Genomic DNA, 25874 nt, shown 5'->3' with positions numbered 1-25874 from the left:
ACGTTTTGCGCTATAAAAAAATTGAATAGACTTTGTAACCATAGCTGAAAATTTAATCATTGCATTGTCATGGAAATAACGTGTGTATAGATAAAACACCACTGTAAAACGTTGCCTTTAAAATTACATTCCTTTTACAAAATTATATTTACATTAATTTACAAATATCTTTATGCATTGCTTAGTTTTAATATTTATTTATTTAAACATGAATTTCTAATGTGAGACACTTTGAATACTGCTAGGAATATTTACGTAAATATGGGTGATATAAAACACGTTGCGACATCTTATATTCGACATTTTATTTTTCTTGAATTCCTTCTTTTTATCTTACAATTTAAATATATCTCGAAGTTAAATTTGATATCAACATACAACTCGTTTTTCAACATTTTTGAACCCAGAGCATACGTAAAGGTAATAAAAATACATTACAGAAAATAAATAGCAATTATAGTTATTTATATTAAAAAAAAATATGATTATAAAACTTTTATATTCGTAGAGATAAACTATAGTATCACTGCTATATAATCATGTATCATCAATGAAGCGCACGATAAGATTTATCTGTTGACGTGATTTCGCAACGTGATCTCCTGGTTCCTAATGAATACCGCACTTATCCAGTAGCCTATTTCATTGTATCTAATTATTAGTAAGTAAATTTCTTGTATCTAATTATTAGTAAGGATTAGAGCCTACGGATATGAAAACAATATATACATTTCTTAAAATTACTAGACATACTTAACATTATATGCAGGTTTACACTAACACGTGGTTTTTTTAACATTATACACGTCGTAATGATAAGAATGAAAATTATTAATGTTTTTTTTATGATTAAAATATATGTAAAAATATTTTATTATTGATTTATAAAAACAAATTATAGAAATAAACTATGATTTTTAGTATTCTAACTTCAACAGATAGTTAAAAATTAAACCTTTGTTAATTCTGTAATCAGTAGAGCAGTTTTTGACCATTAATGAATTAAATGGGTTCAATTTTAATTGTATTGTTATATAGTATTATACAGTAGTATATATTAACTTAAAAGTTCCTTGATTTTTAGTACATAACTTTGATAATTTAGTACATAAATGTAATGAGGCTTGAGACGCGGCGAGGCTAGGTCTCCATTTGGTACACCGACAACGTAATGAAGATCGCGGGAAATGGCTGGTTGGATGGATGCGAGTAGCGCAAGATTGGTGACTGACGACCTTTGAGGAAGACTTATGCCTTGTAATGGGCATCTAGTAGCTGACATGGATGAATGAATAAATAAATGAAAGAAGTCTTACTATTATTAATTTATTTATAATCTATATTTATTTATAATATAATAAAAGTAGTAAAAATCAAATCACGATATTTGTGCGCAAGGAATTCCGTAGAGTCCGATTTATCTAAAGGTAAATAACACTGTATATGGGTAATATTTTAGTTTTGGACGAAAAGTAAGTATAATTGTGCCTCTATTTCCTGGTCTACTGTTATATTGCTTTAGTCTATGTTTTAGGGCGATTTCAAGAACGGTATCTGTTTGTATATCAATCATCTTTTCTTTGTCTGATAAATCATCTAAAGGTTATCGAGAATATATAAATTACACATGTAATAAAAATAGTAGTTGTTATAAGTAAGTCCTACTAACTAAATATTGACAGTAATATTTGTTAAAGGGAGAACGCAATCGCACTCTTCATCAGAGTTTAAACCGATTTGATCCCAAAATTAATAGAAACTATGAAGACAAAAATTATGGGGTTTCCTACATTTTATCATCGTTGTAAATTCTAAACAGTCATATAAAAGTCATCAAGCTAAAAGCAGGACGACCGAGGCCTTAGTGGTGACCCTTACATGAAAACAATAATATAGTTTCACGTAATGGTATATGGCATATTATTAATGTTTAAACACAACTAATTTAAAAAAATTACATACATCTTTACATCGATAAACAACTTACGTTAGCTGTCAAAAATGGTCATATGTGTATAAATTTGTAGGAGGTTTTTTTTTAAAAAAAAAAACGGATTAAAACACGCTCGCGAATCGTATTATCGGCCAGTTTTCGATTGAAAAGCAATTTAGACCGAGCATCTGGCTGTCCTAAAACAGTAAAATATATTTTATTATAAATTGTCAGTTGAATTTAATCTAAACAAAAGAGAAAAATATTGCATTGTATTGAAATCGACCGTGATCAATGATTCGTAACAGATGTTATTTAAATCACTATATTCTTTTTTTTCAGGCGAGATGTCGGTTATGTATCTTTTCACAAGATATCGTTTTAATTGGAACGAAGTGGATTTCAGCATGTTTTCAACGTACGCCATGTGTACGTCGTTAGTCGGTAATATATACATTTATTTTATTACAATATAATAAATCCCTTGTGTTTTGAAACCAGTAAAAGTTGATTTTTTTATTTATAATATTATTACAAAATAAATAAGATAATTCTTTGTATAGTTCTTTTATCTTTAGGAGTGGTAGACGCGAATACTATACTTAAATAGTGAAGGTCTCCTTGGGCCTCGTGTCCTCGTGGCCTTTGAGCTCAGTCAGTCCAGAGAACGGTCGCCTAGACAATTTAAGAGCTCGGTGGCCTCTGAATTGTGAAATTATAGTATGAAACAGCCTGAACAACCTTAAAATAAGTTTTAGGCTAAGCGCCTTCTGCTTCTTGTACCCTCGAATCCGAAGAATCTGCAAATGCCACTTGAAATGCAACTCAAAAGAAATATTTAGGTATTATTTCATGGTAAATAATTCTTCACAGTGATTACAAAAAAAATTACAATTAATTTAAGTATAAATAAGAAATTAATGCTTATGTTATAGTTTAGTATATTTTTTTCACCAAGGCCACCGAATTACGTTTTTTTTTCAAATTATAAAACTTAACATTTTCATTTCCATTTTCATTTCAGGTACACTATTCTCCGTGGGAGTATTTAGTCATATCCTAAAGTTTGATGACGCTATTATCGGCGTTATTTCGTGCACGAGTAAAATTTTATCAGGTTTTATGTACGCTTTCGCAACAAAGACCTGGCATATATATATAGGTTGGTACACCAGTACTATTATCTTTAATTTGTCATTTACAACAATTCATATTTTTTCTATATTTATAAATCAATATAAACCTTATTAAAATTTTAAAATACGCGCTGGCAACATGAATCAGTACCATTAAATTGAAGACAAATCATACTTCATGGAATATTTTTCAAAACGCTTTCTATCCCAAATTTAGGATAAATATATTGTTAGAGATGTATTTAAAATAAAACACAATTTTACGCTGATATTATATATAAAATCCTTAAAAAAATTTTCTTTTTCAAAACGATTTGTAAAATATTAAAAAAAATGAGTATTTTAACATTATCATTCAGTATCGTCGAAGCCCAGATTCCACATCGGAACTCTCACAGTTATGTTATTTTGAAATAGTAAAAAAATGTTTTGTTATTTTTACATAAAGTTAATTTAATAATTCTTGTAATTTTAACAGCACCATTGATTGAAATATTTAATGGCACATCTTTCATTGCAATGCGGTCGATGGTATCCAAACTCGTGGATAAAGATGAGTTAGGTAAGTTTTACTTTAATTTTTATAAACTAAATATATTTTCTTTACACTTTTACACTTTGGACCTAATTGACAATCTCACAGTCGCTCAACTTATGAAGAGGATAATGCTCGCAATTTCTCTGAAATTTAAATCAGGAATGAGGAAATCGGTAAAAGAATGGAAGTACTCCATATAGTTCAGCGGATTGGCAAGTCGAAGTGGCAGTAGACAGGCCGCATAGGTCAGAAAACTGATGGCCGCTGGAGCTTTAATGTCCAGGAATGAAGATCGGACCGGCAAGCGCGACATGGAAAGTCCATTTACAAGTCTCTCTACCGTCTCAATGGTACAGGAAAAAAATGTGCAAAGCCCATGTCCATTAGTGGACGTCCATTGGCTGAAACCATGATTTGACCTAATCATTCAACTGTAAAGAAGGCAGTAAGCCAAGATTTCCAAAATAGTAACTGAATAAATTCAAAGTTTTTTTATGTTTTGCAGGAAAAGTTAATTCGTTCTTTGGAGTGGCGGAAGCTATGATGCCGCTTGTGTATGCTCCTATGTACACCACCGTTTACACAGCTACTATAAAGACATTTCCAGGCGCATTCTTTTTACTCGGAGGTGGTCTTACAGTTCCAGCAGTATTAATATTTTTGTATGTATTGCTTTTTTATTTAAGAAATCTTAATTTTTAAACCGTATTATATACTAACTACACTTAAATCAAGGAGTTTTGCATAAACGGAAGAGGCTTTATAAGAGAATATTATCTAATTTATCCTAATAATTCTTTTGTTATTAAATCCTGTAAGGAAATCTAGCTCTTTTAAATAATTTATGATAATGATAATTATTTTATTCACATTAAAATAACAATCGTTACATTATAAATTAAGCAGAAATGTACTTTGACATCGTTTACGATATTTATAAATCACGTTAAGGTCTTTGACACAGAGTAACTTTATTTTTTTATTATGCGCCTACATAAAAAATTTCATAACTATTTGATAAAATTATGATTGTATAATAATCGATTCCAATATTTTCAGATGGCTGTACCTGGCAAATAAAAAATACACTGCGAGTACAAATGATAAAGAAAATGAAATGAAATCGCAATCCGAAGTTGAAAAAAATGGAGTAGAAAACAAAGCATTCGATGCTGACGAAGACAATATAAATAAAAACAAAGGCCTTGAAACAATAGATATTTCTAATAACGACAACATCACTCAATCGCAAATAGAAATAGGCTTTACGGAAAGTATGCTATGTAGTCGTACCAACAATCTCTAAAAAGCGTACACTACGTAAAAAATATTTTTATAACGTGCAACAAAGTTGAGATAATTTGTAACTGTTAGTTGTATTATTTTTAATCATAAGTTTTATTTCAAGTAGACTATTAGAATTATTACATATAATTTATAAACTAATGTGGAGATTTTGAATTAATATTTAATATTATCCTGTGATATTCGTTACCTATATATTAGATATAATCACTAATATTAATAATATAATGATAATGGTCACAGGTCATTAAAATCTATCTCAAAATAAGAGGCAGCAACGAAAATAAAATAAATGGCACATTTGTAATATTACTATTTTCCGATTGGAAGTTATTTGCTGTCAGGTTGTTATTCCGGATCCCGCCAAATATGTAATGTCACCGTAAAGTTATAATAAAATTCAGCTAATTACTTTGATATCATATTACATACACATGTAATGTTTACCATCGTATAACTTCAGTCGCTTAAACTGAACGTATTTCGTATACTGTCTGTACAGAAAATTTATGGCGAAGGAAATTTGATTGTTTAAAATAAATAATGAACGGGTTAAAATGAGATATTTAACCTGTTCATTTTTATTCTGTGGTAAAAAGAAATAAGCTAATTTTAATTGACGTTTGTTCAATAAAATATGTAGCGCTAAAAAAATGGAAAAGGACTTTTAAAATTAACAGATGAAGTTAAGCTATGTTAAAGAGGTGTCTTATTATTGGAATAATTTAATTACATTCCTATAAGATCGTTTGATATTTAAAAAAACACCGTTATTAAAACCCAACAAATGAAAGGTTGCCTGTATTTTCGTAGACTGAAGTCGTTCCCTCAATTTTAAATAGGATTACGAAAATATAAATCACGTCAAAATGCAATGTTTCGAAACGAGATTCGTTGATAAAATAATTTAAATAGTATTTATTAATTAATCATTTATTTTATACGGAATTTTAGAAGCCATATTGCACCAACTCCTTACTATACATTATTGTTGGATCATTAAAAAACATGTTATACATTGTTATAACCCAATATCGTCGATAAAGGTTAAGATTTAATTTTTATTTAATTCAATAGTAGCTAGTTTTTTTCTTAATGATGATACTATTAATGTTATCCAATTGAGGTACTTAATTTCATTAAACTTGAAGAATCTCAAAATAATTATCTAATTTTTAATGGATATTCTCGATTTTAAAACAAAGAGAAACTGAAATCAAACAAATTTGTTCATTTGCTTTTTTCATGGATGCCCCATCACACGATAAGCTTTATTAATATATATAGTAAATATTGTATATGTTTTTGAACTACTTATACCATAACAAAAATAAAATATTACACAACAATTATCATTTTCTTTAATATTACCCAAATCCAGAAACATTTACATAATACATTAAAATCACATATAAAAAGTTTTATTCTTATCTAAATGTCTAATCGAAAATTGGCATTAAACTATAAATTACCAACAATCATTAAACACCTGTGATTACAATAAAAATAATAAGAAAATACATTAAATTCATAAAATACAGTCTTCAGAATTAAATCAATGTTAGAATTTTTAAGTAGATATCGTGTTCTACACACTGCAAAGTATTTCATATACTTTGTGTGCAATCTCCTTTCCAGCAAAAGACATGTACATTGCCCGATGACTTGGATGTACCTGAAAACATAAAATCTGTGTGATAACTGTAATCAACATTAATGCATTTTTGTAACACCTTGTAGAACATTGTTCATGTATTAGTGAAAAAAATTACATCACAATGCAAATATTACTTTTCCTGAGTTAGATAAGGGGCAAAAAAAACAGACACTATACATACAGTTCATGAATATTTTGAAATTACGTGAAATTGATTTTTTAAATTATAATTTGAAGGGTTACTTATTTACTACCTGCTGCTATATCACACGATTAAGACGTTTATTTATGGGAAAATCTATATGCAGAAAAAATTACCTTTCCTGGTGTTAAAGATCCTTGTTCTTTGGCTCTACCAATGTACAAGGGCTCACCGGACGCAGTGTTTCCGCCTACAATAGCATTTGGTGGGATATTACCCTCGTTACATTCTATCCAACGAACTCTTTCTGGTCGAGCACAGCACACCTGCAAAATATAGCATTACACAAACTGTACTAATATCCAATAGTTTGGAAGTAAATTTTATTATTACACAGAACAGATGATTATATAAAATTAGCATTAAAATGCTAATATCTACCTGTCATAACATTTTATATAAGAAAAAAATGTCAAAAGGTATCAGTTTTACAATTATTTTGAAATTTAAAAAATATTTGATTTAATTGAAAGTACATTAAACATTTACTTTAATAATTTCGAATGGTTTTTGACACAAAATTAAAATGCTCAAGTATTGGTGAGATTTCAATTATTGCTTTGATACAATTTTTTTCCAGCAGCTAAAACAGCTTTATCAAAGCATTAGTTACTGTACATAAAATGAAATTGGGAGAAGAATATAGATATCGATCTGGTAGGTCCAAAGAGGTGATCAAGTGTATTGATTCCTAACTGCTGAACTGGTCTCTAATAAGAAAAAAAAACTACAAATCTACTTTTTACATAATCATGCTAATTTTTCTGCCCCCTTTACCATTTGTCTTTTGCCAGCTTAGATCTAGCACTGACTAGAGCAGGGATGAGACCATTTTAATCAAGGGTGCAATTTTGATATTAATTTTTTGACAGGCAGAACAAAATGTAACACATATTAAAATATTAAGTAATTTGATTTACAAAACTTTATTCGTAATAAACATTAAATCAAGAAAGTGTTTCAATGCAAATTAAAAAAATATAAAAATGAAGAAACTAAAATAATAGACAACTTTAATAAGAAACTAGGCAATCTTTGATCCATACAAGTGTATATATAATACATACAGCTTTCCAGTCATGCATCTCTTAGTTTTGATGTGGTTATTATTAATTAATTGTTTTGGTTTAACATGTACTATTTGATTATAATTAATTTTATAACATTATATTGATGAGAGAAAGTCGATAAAATAATTTCAATTTTAGTAATGCTTGGGCGCTCTGCATAAACATGTTTAATGGACCGTAAGCGACCGGGGGGGGGGTCTGCTCATACCTGATTTAGAGTATAACCTCATTGAAGACGAATGAATTAAATTTAAAGCTTATCAAAATTAATAATTTTAACCACAAATTATTACTCCCTTACTGAGTTAAATACCCAATATAAAGATATTCAATGGCTGCAGGTGTAGAAATAAACAAGGTAAAGGAAAGGAAATAGCATAGGTTTGATCCTATACCTTCTACTTCTTTCCTTATGGTATCACCATAGCAGTTTAGACACATGGGGAAGTTAATCTATGAAGTCATTTAATAATGAGAACAAAGTATGTCTGATAAATTATGTACATATATGTGGATACATAATTTTAAGAGGGTTGCATTTTAGATTGTACTTTAGAATTCTACAGTTTAGTTCCAACTGTCTTTTGTTGTAATGAAATTTATTACATTACTTATTATATAATTCAAGCATTTTACTTACACATATTTAATATTTACAGAAAGGAGTTGAATGTTGTATTGTTACCATATGATTAAAACAACGGTTTCTTAAAAAGTGGAGTCAGTAGCCTGTCTGGTATTAGTGTCAAGTTTACACAAAATAAATAACAAATAAATATGGTTACTAACTATGACGAAAGTTAAAATAAAATTTAAAGATAAACATTAGTATCTTAAAACATTTAGTTTAGTTGTCGTAATTATTCCAGCTCCTAGACATCCATTTTTGGAAACAGGCCACCCTCAGAGATTTCTAATAGGACTGGTTGGATGTCACCTTTGACTAGTGTCTTCCAATGATCTTAAAAGGGTTGCCAGTTAACCATGTAGATGAACATGCTTTGATGCACTTGCTGGTTATTGACCTCCACTTGCCATTTTGCAAGGCTTTGCTGGTTAATTTCAGGTACATACCAATCTCATTCCTGAATACATCTCTTAGATCAGTCTAGCCAGTTAAACAAATGTTAAAGCTTTAAAGCCATACATAAAACATGGTAAAGATAAAGTGAGACAAAGGTATGATAAGCATTAATTATCTAGAAATTACATAACATTTAAGGTTCTTACCTCAATATTTTGAACAGCACATTCATTTCCACCCCAAGGTACATAAGCAGCTAGATGTTTGACAGCCAGTTTTCCAGGTATTAAGTCTCCTTCATATCTTGCTCTGATAACCCAAAGAGGACTACCGTCATACCCCTCGTAGCCAGCAACAATTGCCTTATCACTCAATACTTGTGCATCTCTTGGTGTTGTTGGGATCCATTCTACTACCGCTGAAAATTTATACAAATGATACAATAACTATTTTTGAACTGTATTCCCACATCAAATTCATATTGAAAATAACTTCCACTAAGTGAAAAATTCACTAATTAATGTACATAACATTCACATTTAAAGCAGCGTTAGATCAATATATCTATATAATAATATATATCTTTTGTATAATGATAATTTATCTAATATGTTGCATGCATTGTTTTAGTCAAACTAATATCTGTTAAATGATAAATGATATTCAGACATTGAATATGTTACTACTATAGTAAAAATAGTACCAAAACTCTTGCACCGTGCCTTATGAAAGGGTGGCATGGTGGGGGCCAAAAAAAAGTGCATGTGTCTGTAGCTGTGATTATTGACAGCTGACTGACATAGAGAGGCCTATACTCCCCTGTCTTGGAAAGCACTTATCTTAGTCGCAGCACAGCATTTTCAGTACTACGATGTTATTTGTATCACAAAGTTATACTCGTTAACACAGCAGATATTTCACAAATACAATCTGGAGATGCAAAATTAAAATTATATTGTTAAGGTTATTACAATCAGTTGAGAACTGTAAAACTTGTATATGTAGCCAACACACAGGTTCATTATTGACTCAGAATATTAGTTAATTGTTTTATAATACATACATCCTCCATAAGCTGGTGTTGGAGTCACCACAGGTTGCCCAGGGTACCCGTACTGTGGTGCACTAGGTGTAACATTTGGATAAGACATTGCAGCGGGAACTGACGTAGGTTGAATCATTCCTGGTTGATATGGATATGCAAAGCCTGGTTGGTATGGATAGGGAGGATTTTGACCAGGGATAGCATAGCCTCCATAGCTCAGTTGTGCAGGTTGACCTGGAGGAGGGGCATTAGCTGGGTTGTATATTTGTGGATAAATTGGGTTTTGAGGGGCTGGGTATTGTGGATTATTACCATGTTGAACTGTGAAAAAAGAGAAATTTGTCTATGTATAATTTACACATATATGAACTTTAAACAAAAATATGTAAATATTAATTATTATGACAGGTTCAATAAGTACATTCAAAGAATATTGCAATAAAGGCTCGTGAAGTTTACTAGTGCATATCATGATTTTTTTCTATATTTGAGCACGTTATCGTTACGCCGCCCCCATCTTAAGTTTAGAAAGTATGTTTAAAACCAGTACTTATGTCGCTTTAGAAACATAATAGTATTTCGCATTTAATTTAAGTTTTAAATGTGAATAATGCAATTATCAAGTAAGGACTAGCAATATATTTTAGTTAGTCTAAAATGTAATCGTTAGACTGTTAGCATTTTGATACGATTAGTAAATAACCGATAATGAAGTACCATAAGCGTAACGTTATCATAATTATAATAGTAATTAAAAAGTTGTTAAGAGTAAGGTAGTAGATAGAACTATTGCATAAGTAGATGAAATTTGGGTCGATTAAATTGCATTTGTCACGAAATTCTTTTATCAGAGTAAAGAGAAGTAAAACGTTATTAAATAAAATTAATATTGTGAATACGTTTAAACTTTCGAACATAATATACTCTTCACGGTGTTATAAAAACACGAAACAAAAATTTTATTTAACTTGGCTTGTTATTATATAAAGTTTAAAAAAAATACTTACATCCAGACATGATTATCGTTTATTAATATACACCAGTACCTGAATTAAATTCAGAATTCAGAAAACTTCCTTGGATAAACTACCGGCACAATGATAACTGATATCCGATCAAGCAAAACAAATTATTTTGTGTGACGCACTTAGAGGTGAATCATATACCTAAACTAGTGCTGCCATAATTGACGCCTTTGAGTTGCAAATGCTGTGAATTTTGTAAGTCGCGAATTTGTATGCTTAATTCAAAGTTCCCATGGATATGATATGATAAAAGTAATATGATAAAAGTTATTCATTTAAATTTTTACTATTTTGATCTTTTCACTGTCTTTAATAATTGTGAGTATTTCATTATTAGCTTATTTTATTTGCAACACTAAAAAAAATTTCATTTAATATTATTATCATTAGAATATCCAAATCAAAATAAACTATAAGAAAGTATGATAACTAATAATAATCCATTGCGTAACTTAGCCTGGTCTGACCGTAATAATAGCAACACCGATATTTGTGTACCTTACAAAGTTTTATTGACTTAGATTTAAATTGTATTAATTTGTAAAACAGTTGTTATGTTACTAAGATTTAATTCTATTATTTAAATAAGTTTATATTTACTAATCATAAAGTTGTATTTCCAAAGGTTAATATAGCTCTTGGAAATACAGATGCAAGCATATCATAAACTTTTTTATCAGATATGTTATGAAAAATTTTAAAATTCAGAGAGTAATTTACAGCCATATTTACTTATATATGATATGGCTAAATTTGAATGGTCAAAAAATTAACAGTGTAAAATATGTTTATTGCAATTATGTACTTTTAAAACTAATGTCATTGCCCATGAATATTTTTTTTTATACTCTTACCGGTGTCCAAATGACAATTGCAGATTTCGCGTGTTAGAAATGATTAAGATATAATGACTTCGAATGACATATAATTCACTACATACTAGTAGTTCTAGTAAAAGTCATGTATACAAGTTATTGCAAATAAGTGTAAAAGCTATGTAAATTTACTGTGTGGTGCATCTTATCCAATAATAACGGTTTAGGAAAAATAACAATGATTACATTATACACATAAATCATTTTTATATATGATAAAAAATAGATATATGTAATTGATAATTTATTCGTTAAATTGTTAATTTTTGGGCTACACATCAGCAATACAATTGCTACCTATTTCCAATTATGCTGTATAACCTACAATTTTTACAATGTTGTTCGGACCGCAAATTTTATGAAATAACAACGTGTTTATTTTCGTCATATCGTGTAACTGTTTCATATTTTGTTGGAGATTTTATCGGTATCGTGGGAAATAACAGTAGCGGATGTTTTATTTTCTCGGACACTGGCCGTAAACTGTCTGCTGTGTTATATTTTACTCTGTTTGTATATGTCATAGCGATATTACACCAACTTCTGCTCGGGAAAACAAATCAAAGTCCTTTCATTTATCTATATTATAAAGGTATAGTTGTTAAAGATTTACTGATAAGTTTTTTAAAAAGTCAAAATAACGATTACGATTTAAATGTAATTTAAATTTTAAAAATAAGTCAACTGTTTTATTACATTTCTTTATAAGATATTCATCATCATTATTTTAACCGTAAAACGTACACTTCTGACCATAGGCTACTTTCCGAGTTTTACAACAGGACTGTTAGAAAGCGACCTGCATTCAGCGTCTACCAACGATCTTATCAAGGTCGCGGCCATCTTGTGTGTGTTGACAAATACTCGAATTGGTAGGATGGTAGGATTATAAATATAATACAAATAATTTAATTTTAATAGCTAGGTACTTTAATCAACTTTTTAATTACATCACAATATTCAAAAGATACATTTTTAATTTTATGAAAATTGCTTACCATCAAATGGCCTGTATTCGTAGTGTTAGAAAGAACAAAAGAATATCATTCTCTATTTTTAAAATTAAAAACGTGTAACTACATGCATATAGAAGTATTGTATCAATAGTACGCTGTAAGAAATAACGTTTCCGGCGAAGTTCAACATAATGGGAATTTCCACTCTGAAAACATTTGCAGATATCTCTAGCTTCCTCGTTTTTACTAAATCTGCCATTGTTTGCACTTGTTCGAAGTACTCGGAGTCTGTAATGAAGGATGTACATTAACATAAAAACTGTTTGAGTTTATCCATAAAATTAAGGACTTAGATAATGTCTATTAAAAGACGTTTGATGATTTTAGAGTCTTCATTATCATTCCATCTGTCGGACGTCCTGAACATTTGCTTCCTCCAAAGAGACCAATTAAAACTATCAACCAACATTCCATCGACTTTAAATAGATCATCTGTTCACTTACAAGGTTTCTCCGCTGCGCTTGTGGGTCCGTGGTCTCTTCTTCATAACCTTTAACCGCCAGAAACTTACTCTCTTACGCGCCATGTGGACTGACCACTTCCAATTCAACTTGTTAATCCGCTCGGCTGTTTCAGTTACTTCTATACACCTATGGTTCTTTACATTCCTGATCCGATCTTGTAAAGAAATCACGAGCTTAGTCCGCTCCAAATAGGTAATTTAACTCATAGTAAACATTAAAATTTCTTTTTGAACGCTTTTTGAACAATCGGAAGAATTAGCGATTAAGAAGTCTCGTTAAGGATAGTTGCTATTTCCAACATTCAACAGTCATTACAAATTAAAAATGGCGGTGTTCTGAGATCAATGTTCTATAGGATTAAGAAAATAATTTAAAAGAGTGTGATCTTTATAATCAGTTTTCGTGTTTTATATATACGTTACTATCTCGATATCCATAGATTTAAAATGGAAAAAAGGAATTAGTTTACTTATGCACGTACTTACCCAAATCACCGTGTGCCATAATATGTAAAATAATCATCAAAGTTTTCTTTCTCTCGCGTATGAAATATTCACTAAATTTAATTAAAATTACTGGTCGACATGATATTGATAAGAACCGCATTAAATCACTTTTATACACTTGGGAATACTGCAAAAACATGTGGCAATATATAACAATATCTTTTTTACACAACATACTTATTAAAAATATATATATTACTTTTATAGTTGGTGATATTGATCTACAAATTGCTAATATCGTACAGAGAAGCCAAGTGTTGAATAAAATAAAAACCTAAAGAAAAAAATTATTAATATCTAAAATAGAAATATTATTATATGACTTAAAAAAGTATTAGTACACCTGGTCTGAATATATTTGATTAAAAAAAGAGAAGCAGTCTGAAATTTTATCGTATATCTCCATAATTTCGTACCAGCAATAATTTCTATCAAAAAATGCTTGAGGGTTTGATATAAAAATTTTCTGAAAACAACCAATTTAAAACAAAACGAATTAATACATAAAAACCCATTTAAAAATAATTTCTTTATCGACTCCATACTTACTTTTATTAATTTGTTAAACAAACTATCTTTAAAAATATATCCCTTCCCAATTGGTAAATTCGTTATTTTATTTAATAAAATCATGTTAAGAGTTAAAAGATGCAAAAACATGTTTATTAAAATAAAACTGCTGAAGATGCCTTGTAACATTAAACAGGTTATTGTAAATTGAGTCAACAGATTATTAACGTGAAATTTCCTCAACCACGTTGTTAAGGAAAATTGGAGAAGTAATAGGAGCATTAAAAGAAATGCTGTGAAACGTCGTTTTTTAAATAATCCTTTACCAATTCCATAATGGGCATCTATCATGCTTAGTTTTTTAAAAAGCTTTACATAATTTTCGTTATTCCAGATAGATGTTATGAAAATCGAATGGACCACTTCAATTTCTTGTAGTGTGACGTAAATCTTTGTTAATATATATAAAGGTGGGTCATCTCTGGTATCTCGCCAGCTTATTGGACGAACAGTAGATGCAAGTAATATAATTGTAAATATGATAAGCAAACTGTATAACTTCATGACTGGTTTTACTTTTAAGATATCGTTTTTACATGGTCGTACGGTCTGCATACCAAATAACGTTATAAAATATATAAGAGGTTTCGCTGATTCAACGATATTATATTCAAATTCCTCATTTTCGCTTTTAAATGTATTGCGTATTAATAATGAGAAAACACTAGCGCCTACATTCAAAAATGGATGTATTCGTGAAGATTTTGTGAAGTCGTTTAAATAAAACATGTCCGCACTCAACGACCAAGGCGAGGGAACTGCTTAACATTGTTACAATTTTCATTAAAAAGATTAAATCATAACATGATTTTTATGTGGCTGCAGAGGTAATCTATGCATAATTAAATAAAAAAACATGCTTAATTTATAGTTGTTGTTACTTCTATATTATTAGTGAAATGGAGTAACATAAATTTTACACACCATAAATTTTATAAAAAACGAAGTAATTTTGTACAAATTAATTTAATTATTTAGTAAATTCATTTTTAATCTGAAATAAATTTCCAACCGGTTCTTTTGGAAATCTCTGGGAAATCTGTTCTGCATTGGACCTCATACCGCTGAAATGGTGACGATGATGATGTAAATACAGTGTTATATTGTTATTATTATTATATATTATTTTTTATTAATGTATATAGTGGAGTGGATATTATTTTGTAGTCTCTATGAAGTAATTATAGAATTTAGTTATCGACCAATACAACCTTACTACTTCTTGTTTATGTATATATATACTTATTTTTTATATATTTTGTTCAACATAACATTTTCGTCTAAAATATTATCTGCGAAATGTTATAACGAAATTCACTCAACAACACTAGATAGTCAGTATATAGATTTGTTAAATCGTACTATGTAATTATGTTGTTTTTGACAAAGAAAGAAATAATATTATTATATATACTCTGTTAATACTACTATTATTAGATCTTTTGAAACTATCCACGTGGAACTAATGCTGGTTGATTTCAATAAGACATAAATAAATCCACCACGTATTATATCTGTTGATAATAATCCTGCTATCCCGGAACCTTTTGCAACGTTATCGGAACTCGGGGTTCGAATTTCGGAGTTCGGGGTACTAAATGTTCCATGAATTTGAATAAAAAGAAACCAGCTCCATTTCGCCAGTTGAATAAAGTATAGTCTAATGAGTGTAAGTATATGATGTGAGATAGAAGCGAGGGCTACTCGGTGATCGAAAGTAGGATACGGGTCTTACCTAGGGCGCGGAACCGGGGGCCCAATCGACTGACCACCGAAGCGAAGAAGTGAACTGTGAGCTGATTTTGGTGCATGAACGCCTCTTTCTTATATTAGAGAGTGAAGGGGGAGCATGGCGTGACGCATTCGTTTTCAGGAGATTTGGGTATATCGAGGTTTATTTAAATTAGTATTATTGTTGTACTGTTACGATAGATATTTGTACTGTTAGCCCTCAGGATTTTACAATTTCTAAAGAATTCACGGAGCGGAAGAATCCGTAAAATGAAAATAAAAGCATTGTGTTTCAAAGCCTGCATATGACAAGTCGACCGAGGTTAACAGTAGTTCCTAGAATATCGTGTATCATCAAAATTCATAGATGTTTTTTAAATTTGTCTATTGTAATATATCATATCAACAATGACTGGTCAGTTTATAGTAGTATTATTCGGGTAATTTTCCTTATATTGGTTATTTTTGTTCTATTAGAACAATAGTTCAGATAAGTTCGTTGATATGTTTATGATGGTAAAAGTGGACAATTTCTACCATTAGTGAATTCGATATTAACACAACAGGACTATTTTTGGCTCGAAGTGCGATGAAAATTCAAAAGTGAACAGCAATAAATATCACGCAAATTAAATTAATCAAAACAGGATACTGATGAAGATGACCAGATCAGAGAAGAAAAGATTATGATTGAGTTCGAAATCATTATAAACACAAGCTTGTGTAGGGTCCGGATCTGTAGGGTCTGGGTCTGCAGGGACTGGGTCGACCGAGGACGTAGTAAATGTCACGGGAAGTCGCTGAATACAGGCAGCGCCAGACTGGTCATCGTGACCACCTATAGGCGAGGCGTTGTAGTAGGCGTCTGTAGGGTGACATGGTCATAATGACTAGCGGTTAGTCTACAAAAGTATACGGTTCCTCCTCATCATCATTTTCAACCCTAGGACGTTCACTACTGGACATATACTTCTCTTATAAATTACCTGTAACATTGTTTTGAAACGGTGTTCTGTGTGTTCAAGTCATTTGCCCATCCTGTATACAGACATAAAGAAAAAAGAATAATGAGTGTCGCTAAGCGAAAGAATCGACAACGGTTAGATCAATTTGGTTATTGTTTTTTTTTTCCTATTTGTTTAGTGGTAAAAAGGAAGGTGGAAAAAAATCGAAAAAATTTCGTTAACTACACACAGATTTTTATACCTGTCCATAGTTGTCAAACATTTGACACCAATTAAAATAAAAAGGCTCTTTACTGCGTTATTTTTGGTGAAACATATTATTAATAAAGCATGAGATAAAAAACTTATATTTATTAGTAACCTTTGTTGTGTTTTTATAATACATTAAAAGTATAAATAAATGGTCAATTAAACATGATTTATTTATTTCTTATTATGCACTGCTTATAATTCTTGACAGAATGTCCATATAGGCAAATAGTTTTATATAAAAAGATATATTTGTATTATTTAACATTCTACATCAAAATACATAAAAATATAGACTACGTTCACTTAAAGATAAGTTTTTTCTATATGTAATACGTATTAAATGTACATTCGATTTTTAAGTTATTAATTATTTAAAACTAAAGCAGTATCGACGACGTTGTTGTTGTCGTTTAAGTCCTTAGATGCCCACTGCAAGGCATAGGCCTCGTCCAAAGATATGAATGGGGGGGACATACCATGATCGCCACACTGGAAAGGCGCGTGTGTGATCGTAGTGGGGGATATCGGGATGCAGAGTGCGCTACTGCCCATTCTATACAGTTATTGCACAAAACGTTAATTATCTAAGATTGTATCTCGCGAATCGAACCCGCGACCTACGACTGCAAGATATGGTCCTCTACCGCTCGGCTACTACTGCTAAACAACGACATAGTTAGTTTTACACTACACTGGACTGTTTTAGAAGTCGTAACTCTACAACATGAACATTGTTACGACACAGTATATGATTGCAATAGTAGTTAAAGAGCATAATTTATTTGCAACTAACTTCATTTATTTATAGGTGGATTTTATTTATAACATTTGTTGCTTTACATTTGAATGTAACGTCAACAGGATTGTTTTAAATTAAAATAACTATCGATAAGCTCATCTACCATTAACTTTGGCTACAAAAGTTAGTTTAAGTTGGACCGATCCTTATACCTATTAATAATTTGAACTATAATGTTGTATTTTACGTCATATCTTTGCTCCATTTTTCTATATTTTACGCATATGATCAAACTACATTTAAACTAGTCGAACTAGATTAAATAATCTATTATAAAAGATCCTCAGCGTCTGTTCTTTCCGCCATGTCAGCTCAGTCAATCTGCAAAAATAAAATAAAAAAGTTAAGATCTATTAAAATTGTTTGAAATCGCTTGCATATTGTGATTACATTTAACAAAACTATATAATGCGAAAACCGTTAAAAAGTATGGCGTCTATAAACGTACAGCCATAATCTAAAATTTTCTACTAATAAAATATAAAATGTGAATTTTACCACTGCGAATAAGTTCATAAAATTAAAAATCAAACCGGTGGAAAAATCCAACGGAACCTATTTTCATTTTCTTACTTATATTCACTCAACCACGTTCTAATGTCAATGAACTTTTCTCGTAATTCCGGTTTAAGACTTCAGGTGCAGTCTTAAAACAAATTCCTTTATATATTAATTTTTAATGTCAGTAAATGTTGCAAATAATTTTGGTCGCAAAAGCTGGTAATAAATATATATACCATGTTATGACAGATAATTCTTTACTATCTAATTATGAATAAAAATATTCATTTATTAAAACTATATTAGCCAAATAAAGTTAATATAGCGGTTTTTTGTAAGCTGGAGAAAGGGATAGATACTTAAAAAACGAGTCAACAAACAAAGAAATTTGAATACGCAATTACACGAGAAAATTTTCTAGTTTTCATATACCGATTTAATAAATATCTTTTAATTTAAGTACAAAGTTTAAAGTCATTATTTTAATACTATTGTCGATATAATTAAATTTTGTTTCTAGGTCTTACTGAACAATTAAAGGTTAAATGGAAATCCGTCAAAAAACTCGCTAAGTTAAAGTGTAAACTATAATGATTCACAATGTAAACGCATCCTTATTTATGTTCGGCGAATACACTGCGAGAAATGTAAAGAAAAAAGTAAGGCTTCTTACCACTAGTGCTGGTAAAATATAACGCCCACACCCCACAGTATAAGAAGTATAACGGCAACAATGAACAAAAGTGAGATTATTGCACTAATAATCTTGCATAACAGACTACACACGCAACTGCGAAAGAAAAAAAATACCTCTTAGTCATTACCAACATATAAATTAAAAATAAACACGAGTAATAATAATATATATAATAGAATATAGTATATTATAATAAATGTCATCTAAACACATATACTTACACACAAACACATTGCTCGGTTATAAATGTGTAAGTTTCATAAAATGATTCATTTTTAATTAGAAAAATAATTAAAAAGCTATTATATTTTAAGATTAGCTATTTTGAAGATATTTTAAAAACGTTTCGTTTAAACAATTATTGGTGAATAAGAATGAAAAGATCTATGCTCCTTTTTAATCTGTGGTACATTAAGGTATATTTTAACAGGTGTTATTTTAACTGCGCGTACTTCAGAAAAATGTTTATCTGTAATAATATGACACATGTGTAGAATTGAAAAAAATATATACGATAATTAGTCATAATGTATAATTTTAGATAATCTTTTAGATAACTCATTGCTAGTGGTATAGATTGTACAGTGAATCATAACCGTGTAATTACAACCTAACTGTGTAGATATATTTCATTGATTATTTCATTCGATATCAAGTACATATGCACTGTCTACTAGATGAAGGTGTTTATTATTGAGTCTATAAAGGATAAACAAAACTATTGTAGCATAGGTAATTTTTTTTACATATGTATAAATGTCAAGGTCAGAAGCAGTAAGAAAACAAGTTTGTATAGAATAATTTTACTGGATGTTGATAAATATGTTATGTTGAAGCAAAGTACATGTAAGATAACAAATGCTATTGTTATAAATACAGGTCGATAGAGCGCTTGTACTATTTGCACTTGAATATACCGTTATCTTGATTTTAAGGTAAAGTATTTTAAAAGGTAGAATGGTAAAAAAAGTTGATAAAATACAGTTTTAATAATGTTATTTAAAATAAAGAATGTACAAATTACTTACCACATCTTGTTTTTTTTTCCTTTTTACGGTGAATAGCACATAATTCGTCACAGAATCACGACTGGCCGTACAACGCGGTACGTGCGTATTGCGAGAGATTCTGACGGTCGGCCTTATTTATCTTTAGTTATCGTAACTATGAAAATTATCTGCTAGAATCGATATTCTTTAGTTTTTATTAAAGGATAAAGCGTTTACATAACACTGTTACACATAGCTATTGTCCGATTCCGAGATAGAAATAAACCGAAACACAATTTTTATTTAGCCTTCATAATGTGTTATTTGCGATTGTTTTATGGCAGTCTCTGGAATTGTAATTACATCGTAACTGAGATATTTAACGGTGGAAATTTTTCTATGATCGTACCATCATTTTTTACCGTGCGATTAACACAATAAAGATTATAAATAATATAATAAAGATTTATTGAATTGTTTGTATTAAAAAAAAATGAAATATATATTTAGTGAATAACTTGTTTATATATCTCAATTACTTTTAGTTTGTATGTGTTCTTATTATATTTAAGTTCATAGCAGTCCAATTTTATATACGAGCAGTGGTAGAATGGAAATATAATAAAGTATAATTCAACAAATCGCATATTGGCTATATATGTGTGTAATAAATGAATAAAAAATTTTTATTCATAGGTTAGGAAGGCATTAAAATTATTTCGTCTTTTCAGCCCACTGAAAAACAGGCCTCCGCCAAAGATATCTATGGGTGGGTTGGCGATCGCAATGTGATATTATGGTACGCAAAGGACACTGCTGACCATTTTCGTGAAACTTGTTTGTAAGCAGTGATAGCCCTAAATAATTAATGCACAAAATGTGAATTATTTAAAATTGTTTCACAGGAAACGTGCCCTCGACCTACGATCGCGATACTCAGTTCTGTACTGCTGCTGCTGCTCGAAGTACATAATGATGATCAACTACTACAGATAAAATTACATTTTTATTGTAATGCTTTATGGCACATGATATTTTTTAATTATTTCTCTCGGGTGTATATTGATATGAGACGTTGGAGAGTACGTGTTCTTTCATATAAACAATAAAATATAGGCAAAATTGTACTTCTGTTTTTGCGTTTTGCACTTCCGTTTTCTGTTCTTGCGTTTTGCACTTTACTTACTTTCTTTACATAATTGACATTTTAATCAATATGTAAAATATAATATGTTGTTGAATTTAAGAAGCAGTCGCATCTGATCTTTAGGGACTCGTTATGAGATGTTAAGTCTCCTCATAAAATGCTCAAATTTATGTGTTAATTTAAAAAAAGTTACTTTATTTTTTTAATTAACGTTTTTTTACCGCGTGCTTGGCATCGTCAAACAAAAAAGTACTAAGTACTGTTAAGAAGTCCATTTCTCTTAATACATCAATTTATTTTATAAGAGATTCACCCATAAAAGCTACTGAAAAAGAATTGGCTTCGTCACTTACGAACGTTGATTCCATATTATTCGAACGTCTTTCTTGTCATAGACTAATATTCTTTATTTTTTTAGGAATTACGAGTGGACGACAGTGTAGTACTTGGTCAAAGGTACTTCGTTTTGGCACCAAAAGTAGTTAAAGGAATAAAGCCTCTGTTTTACTTAGAATTCAAGTTGATTGTCGCCAAAACATGTTGTTTTACGTTTATTTACTCATGAATCGTGAAAAGGTAAATTTTTAGAACTCTTAGTAATAATTATCCGAGAACCTTCACATTTTTAGCATATTGTTCATTACTCGTATCAACAATGCATAATGAACTGATATTACTGCGACATATTCGTCGTCGATAAGCTTAAGAAATAAATCTTGCATGAACGATTTATAGCCTCATAGCTTTTCTATAGTTAGTTTAGCAAAACACTTATCATGTTTCGTCTTATAAAATCTAATGAATATGGTCAACGATGTTCATAGATCTAACATGTTCTTGAGAATTGTCAGTAGAAAGAAGTTCTATATAATATTACTGTAGAGACTACTATCTGATAATCATTATAGGCATTGTGATCAAAGGTAAGTTTTAAAAATAATTATATACATGGTAAATAATTTTAAATATTTGCACATGTAATTAGATTTGTTTAACACGGAGATTGCAAATCTCTTGAATCATGAGTTCCAAGCAAATCGTTCTATTCTTCCTATTTATTTGATAATATTGTGGTATACGTATAGTAACATTTTATCAGAGCTGTCTTCATAATGTCCTTTCTTTCATGATATTTTAATTTCAGTCTGATGAGGGGAATTACCTTTACCTTTCCTCAAGTGATTTTACTTTTTAAATTTGTTCTTATTTTCTTTATTATTGTTTGACTATAAATCATTAAATGTTATCAGTGAGATGGTTATAAGGTAACAATTGTAACTGTAATTGTAATTTTATATTTCTAAGTTTGTACTTTTTTACTGCCTCTTATTACTGTTTATCTCCAATAAAGTAAATAAATAAATATTTTAAATATTTCGCTGTCATTGTTTCCATTACTAGCCGATTAATAATTTTATTTCATAATTTAAGTCTTACAATTTTGTCCTTGTCAGCACGAATGTCAATGGCAGTTTGTGATTATCTATGCATTTTCAAGTGTACATAATAACATAACGAAAAAAGAGTTTTGCTAAATATTTGCCTTTTCTATACATTTATTAAATTTTATCTTTATCAACTCCATGAATATTCCTTTCTATGTTTTCGACCCCAAAATTCTCCGTATTCTAAGTTTTTGAGTAATTTCATTATTGTTCTCATTACACGTAAAAAAAATTTCTTCTAGCTCTGTGCCTCTTTGTTGTACAATTTCGTACGATGTTAATATTTTTTGGTTCAGCTTGCATTTACAACATCATGATACCGTTATATTATAATAGCAATGTTGAAGCAATACCACGTGACTACGGACGTACTCTTATTCCATGTTTATTCGACTTTTCTGGTTCGAGGTAATAAAAAACATGAACTTTGTCAACTTTGGGGTATCGAGCTGTCAAAGTATGAACTTTGACAGCTCGATACCTTCAAAGTAACATAAAACATGAGTCTTATGTTACTTTGAAGCAGAAGAATGTTTGCTTCTTTTTCACGTTACGTCACTGATTTTTTTTTAGTTTTAGCCTACTAATCGCATCTCTTATTTTAAGTTAAACATTTTCACAGAAATTTTGTAACATTTTTTGTTTTCATTATTGTCGCTCGCCCGGGGATTTATTGTCTGTCCTATTAAAGCCTAGTTAGATCGTCTTTGCCTCGTCTTGTGTCTAGCAGACAGGAGCGTCTGTGACGACTTTTGGAGTGGTTGAATATGTTGTTTCTATTTTCATATTGTTCTCTCTTTTGTAATAGTGATAGTAACGTATATATTAAAAAAGAAAACATCTTTGTTTAATATCGTCTGTAATTTTAAATCGTCCAGATAAAGTTGGCCGTTAAAGCTTTAATTAAAATAGAATCCTTAGCTGCTCAAGCAGTCAGAACTTCAAGTTTAGCAGTTTGCTGTTTGTCTTAGCCAACTTGGACAGTAAAGTCGCAACTTAAACAAACCGGGGACTAAATGAAGGACCGTACTATAAGTAATATTAAAGTTTGATGCAGAGGCAGGGTTTGAACAAAAGCTTGATGAAAGATAAATTTATATGAAGGAAATTATTGTTGCCTTTTATAGCTCTGTATACAGTGTAGACTTTGATAAATATTATGTACATGTTGCTTGGTCTGAAATTGCATTTTTTAGAGTTTGGATTAATAAAGTATACACTTCATTGGAGAATGTAGTTTATAGAGAAATGAAAATATTTAAATCGCTGTCAATGCGAAAGGATACCAAAATGATAATTTTAAATTTCTTTTATGTAGGTAAAGTATTTGAATTTCATCTTATAAAAAAAAACATTATTTTAAACCTATTGAAACAAAATCTCGCGTTCTTGAAAAAGAATGTAAATGACTAAACAAAAATTAAACAAATAATACAGGTTCGATTGTGTGGGTAACTTTTAACAGAACTTAAAGCTTAAGTTTTATAATATCTTTAGCCGATAGACACCTGCAGGCTTCCCCCAAAGATCGCCACGATGACCAGTCTTTCATAGCTTCCATCCAGCGACTTTTTAGAACCATCACTATGTCTTTATAGTAAGAGGCCTACCAACGCCTCGTCAACCGGGTTGTTGTCGTCACTCAAGAAGCTTTCGACCCTAACGGCCATCGGTTGCATTAGCGATGTGCTCCGTGAACTGCCACTTCAAACAATCAATTCTTCAAGTCACATCGGTGATGATCCTTATTTTTTCTGCGGATCTCCTTATTAATGGTACGATGTGACCTTGCATTATAAAAAGGCCCTTCGAAAGCGACGACGTCGGATTCATAATTCATCACGTATTAGTTTTCTAATATCATTTTAACAAATCCTCATATTTATACAAATAATGTAAAATATAATAAATGTATTAAATTTAGACCAAGTTAAAATATGAAAGGTTCCTTAATTATAGAACTTCGATTCAGTAAGCAAATATTTTCCGACTTCGTAAGTAAAGTTTCAGATAAATATCTTACACAATTTGGTAAGTATTGAAAGTTACCGACAGATATACGGGTCTTTGTCGTGGAATTTCATATTGGTTTTGGGAAACTCAAACACCTATGCAACGAGATCCGTAACTAGCGCTTACTTCAGGCAAACTTCATATCTATTGACAATGCCGGCGGAAAACTTTGTTACAATGCGCTTATTTAAGGTTTCTTGAAATAAGCTCTTATCTTCTAGGAAAGAACTGCGTTGAAATCAGAATTAATGTTTGGCAACGTAATAACACCAAAAATTATTATAATAAAAATAATTTGTTATAGAAATAATAATTATTAAAATTACCAATTCGTAGTTACCCTGAAAGCACATTTGACTTTATGATTTTTACAAAAAGAAAAATGTTTAGCTGTTATTTTGATTGTATTATAAGGCAGTACTTTATACAGCAGCGTTTGACAATGTTTATGTTAATTATGCGAAGTAATTACGCTTTGAGCTTTCCACGGAATTTGCTAATAATGAGTCTACTCAAGGGAGGCATCTGTTCTGTGTTGATGTATAATTAATTAATTATTATGTATGCGTTAAATACTTGCTGTAATATTACACAAATTTTATTAAAATGGGATGACACAAATTTTATTAAAATGGGATGACCCAAATTTTATTAAATCAATACCTAGGTTGCACGTTGTTTTAGGAGAAAATTATATGGCATAAAACTCAATTTAAGAAATTTCTTTACATTTTACATTGTACTACTTGTAAATTTATACCAATGATAATACATCTATCTGTAATATGGTCTCTGGTGTTATAAGATTTATAAAGGCTACCTTTGACTAAGAATTAATTTAGTAACTTTTCAAAATGCAGTTCTTAGGATTAGTCCGTTCAAGATCATGTTTTCGACGTGCGGTATATTTTTAATTTTTTTTGTTGTAACGTTGTATGTTAGTGTTCCAAATATGTAAATTTAAATTA

General features: G+C 30.1%; 2 protein-coding genes and 1 long non-coding RNA gene across 4 annotated transcripts in view; 1 reads left to right on the top strand and 2 right to left on the bottom strand.

The window, feature by feature from the left end:
- Positions 1–6170, top strand: part of LOC137924152 (lysosomal proton-coupled steroid conjugate and bile acid symporter SLC46A3-like) — a 40031-nt gene extending 33861 nt beyond the window's left edge. The window contains exons 4-8 of the mRNA XM_068767505.1: positions 2276–2377; positions 2958–3095; positions 3548–3631; positions 4113–4269; positions 4667–6170. Of these exons, the coding sequence (XP_068623606.1) occupies positions 2276–2377; positions 2958–3095; positions 3548–3631; positions 4113–4269; positions 4667–4913 (728 nt within the window). The 3' untranslated portion in view covers positions 4914–6170. The remainder of the gene's footprint in view (positions 1–2275; positions 2378–2957; positions 3096–3547; positions 3632–4112; positions 4270–4666) is intronic.
- An 80-nt stretch (positions 6171–6250) lies between these two features.
- Positions 6251–11067, bottom strand: LOC137924162 (uncharacterized). Of its 2 annotated transcripts, none has more exons than XM_068767524.1 (5): positions 10918–11067; positions 9929–10231; positions 9072–9283; positions 6888–7037; positions 6251–6587 (listed from the first exon to the last, which is right to left on the bottom strand). In XM_068767524.1, exons 1-5 carry the CDS (start codon positions 10925–10927, stop codon positions 6501–6503), a joined length of 762 nt encoding a protein of 253 aa, XP_068623625.1. In that variant the 5' UTR covers positions 10928–11067; the 3' UTR covers positions 6251–6500. The 2 variants fall into 2 exon arrangements, with proteins under 2 accessions (XP_068623625.1, XP_068623616.1); XM_068767515.1 differs by lacking the exon at positions 10918–11067 and adding an exon at positions 10332–10519 and having other exon boundaries at positions 9929–10253.
- A 6938-nt stretch (positions 11068–18005) lies between these two features.
- LOC137925699 (uncharacterized) lies at positions 18006–20514 on the bottom strand. The gene is made up of 3 exons (XR_011107680.1): positions 20341–20514; positions 19289–19405; positions 18006–18435 (listed from the first exon to the last, which is right to left on the bottom strand). It is a non-coding gene; the product is annotated as an uncharacterized lncRNA (long non-coding RNA).
- Between the last annotated feature and the right edge of the window lie 5360 nt (positions 20515–25874).

This window comes from Battus philenor, unplaced genomic scaffold (genome assembly GCF_028537555.1).
Source record: "Battus philenor isolate CCGP_79_NKW_IND1 unplaced genomic scaffold, ilBatPhil1.0.hap1 SCAF_10, whole genome shotgun sequence".
In the NCBI taxonomy this organism is placed as follows: Eukaryota; Metazoa; Arthropoda; class Insecta; order Lepidoptera; family Papilionidae; genus Battus; species Battus philenor.
This window is presented reverse-complemented; position numbering and strand designations above follow the sequence as displayed.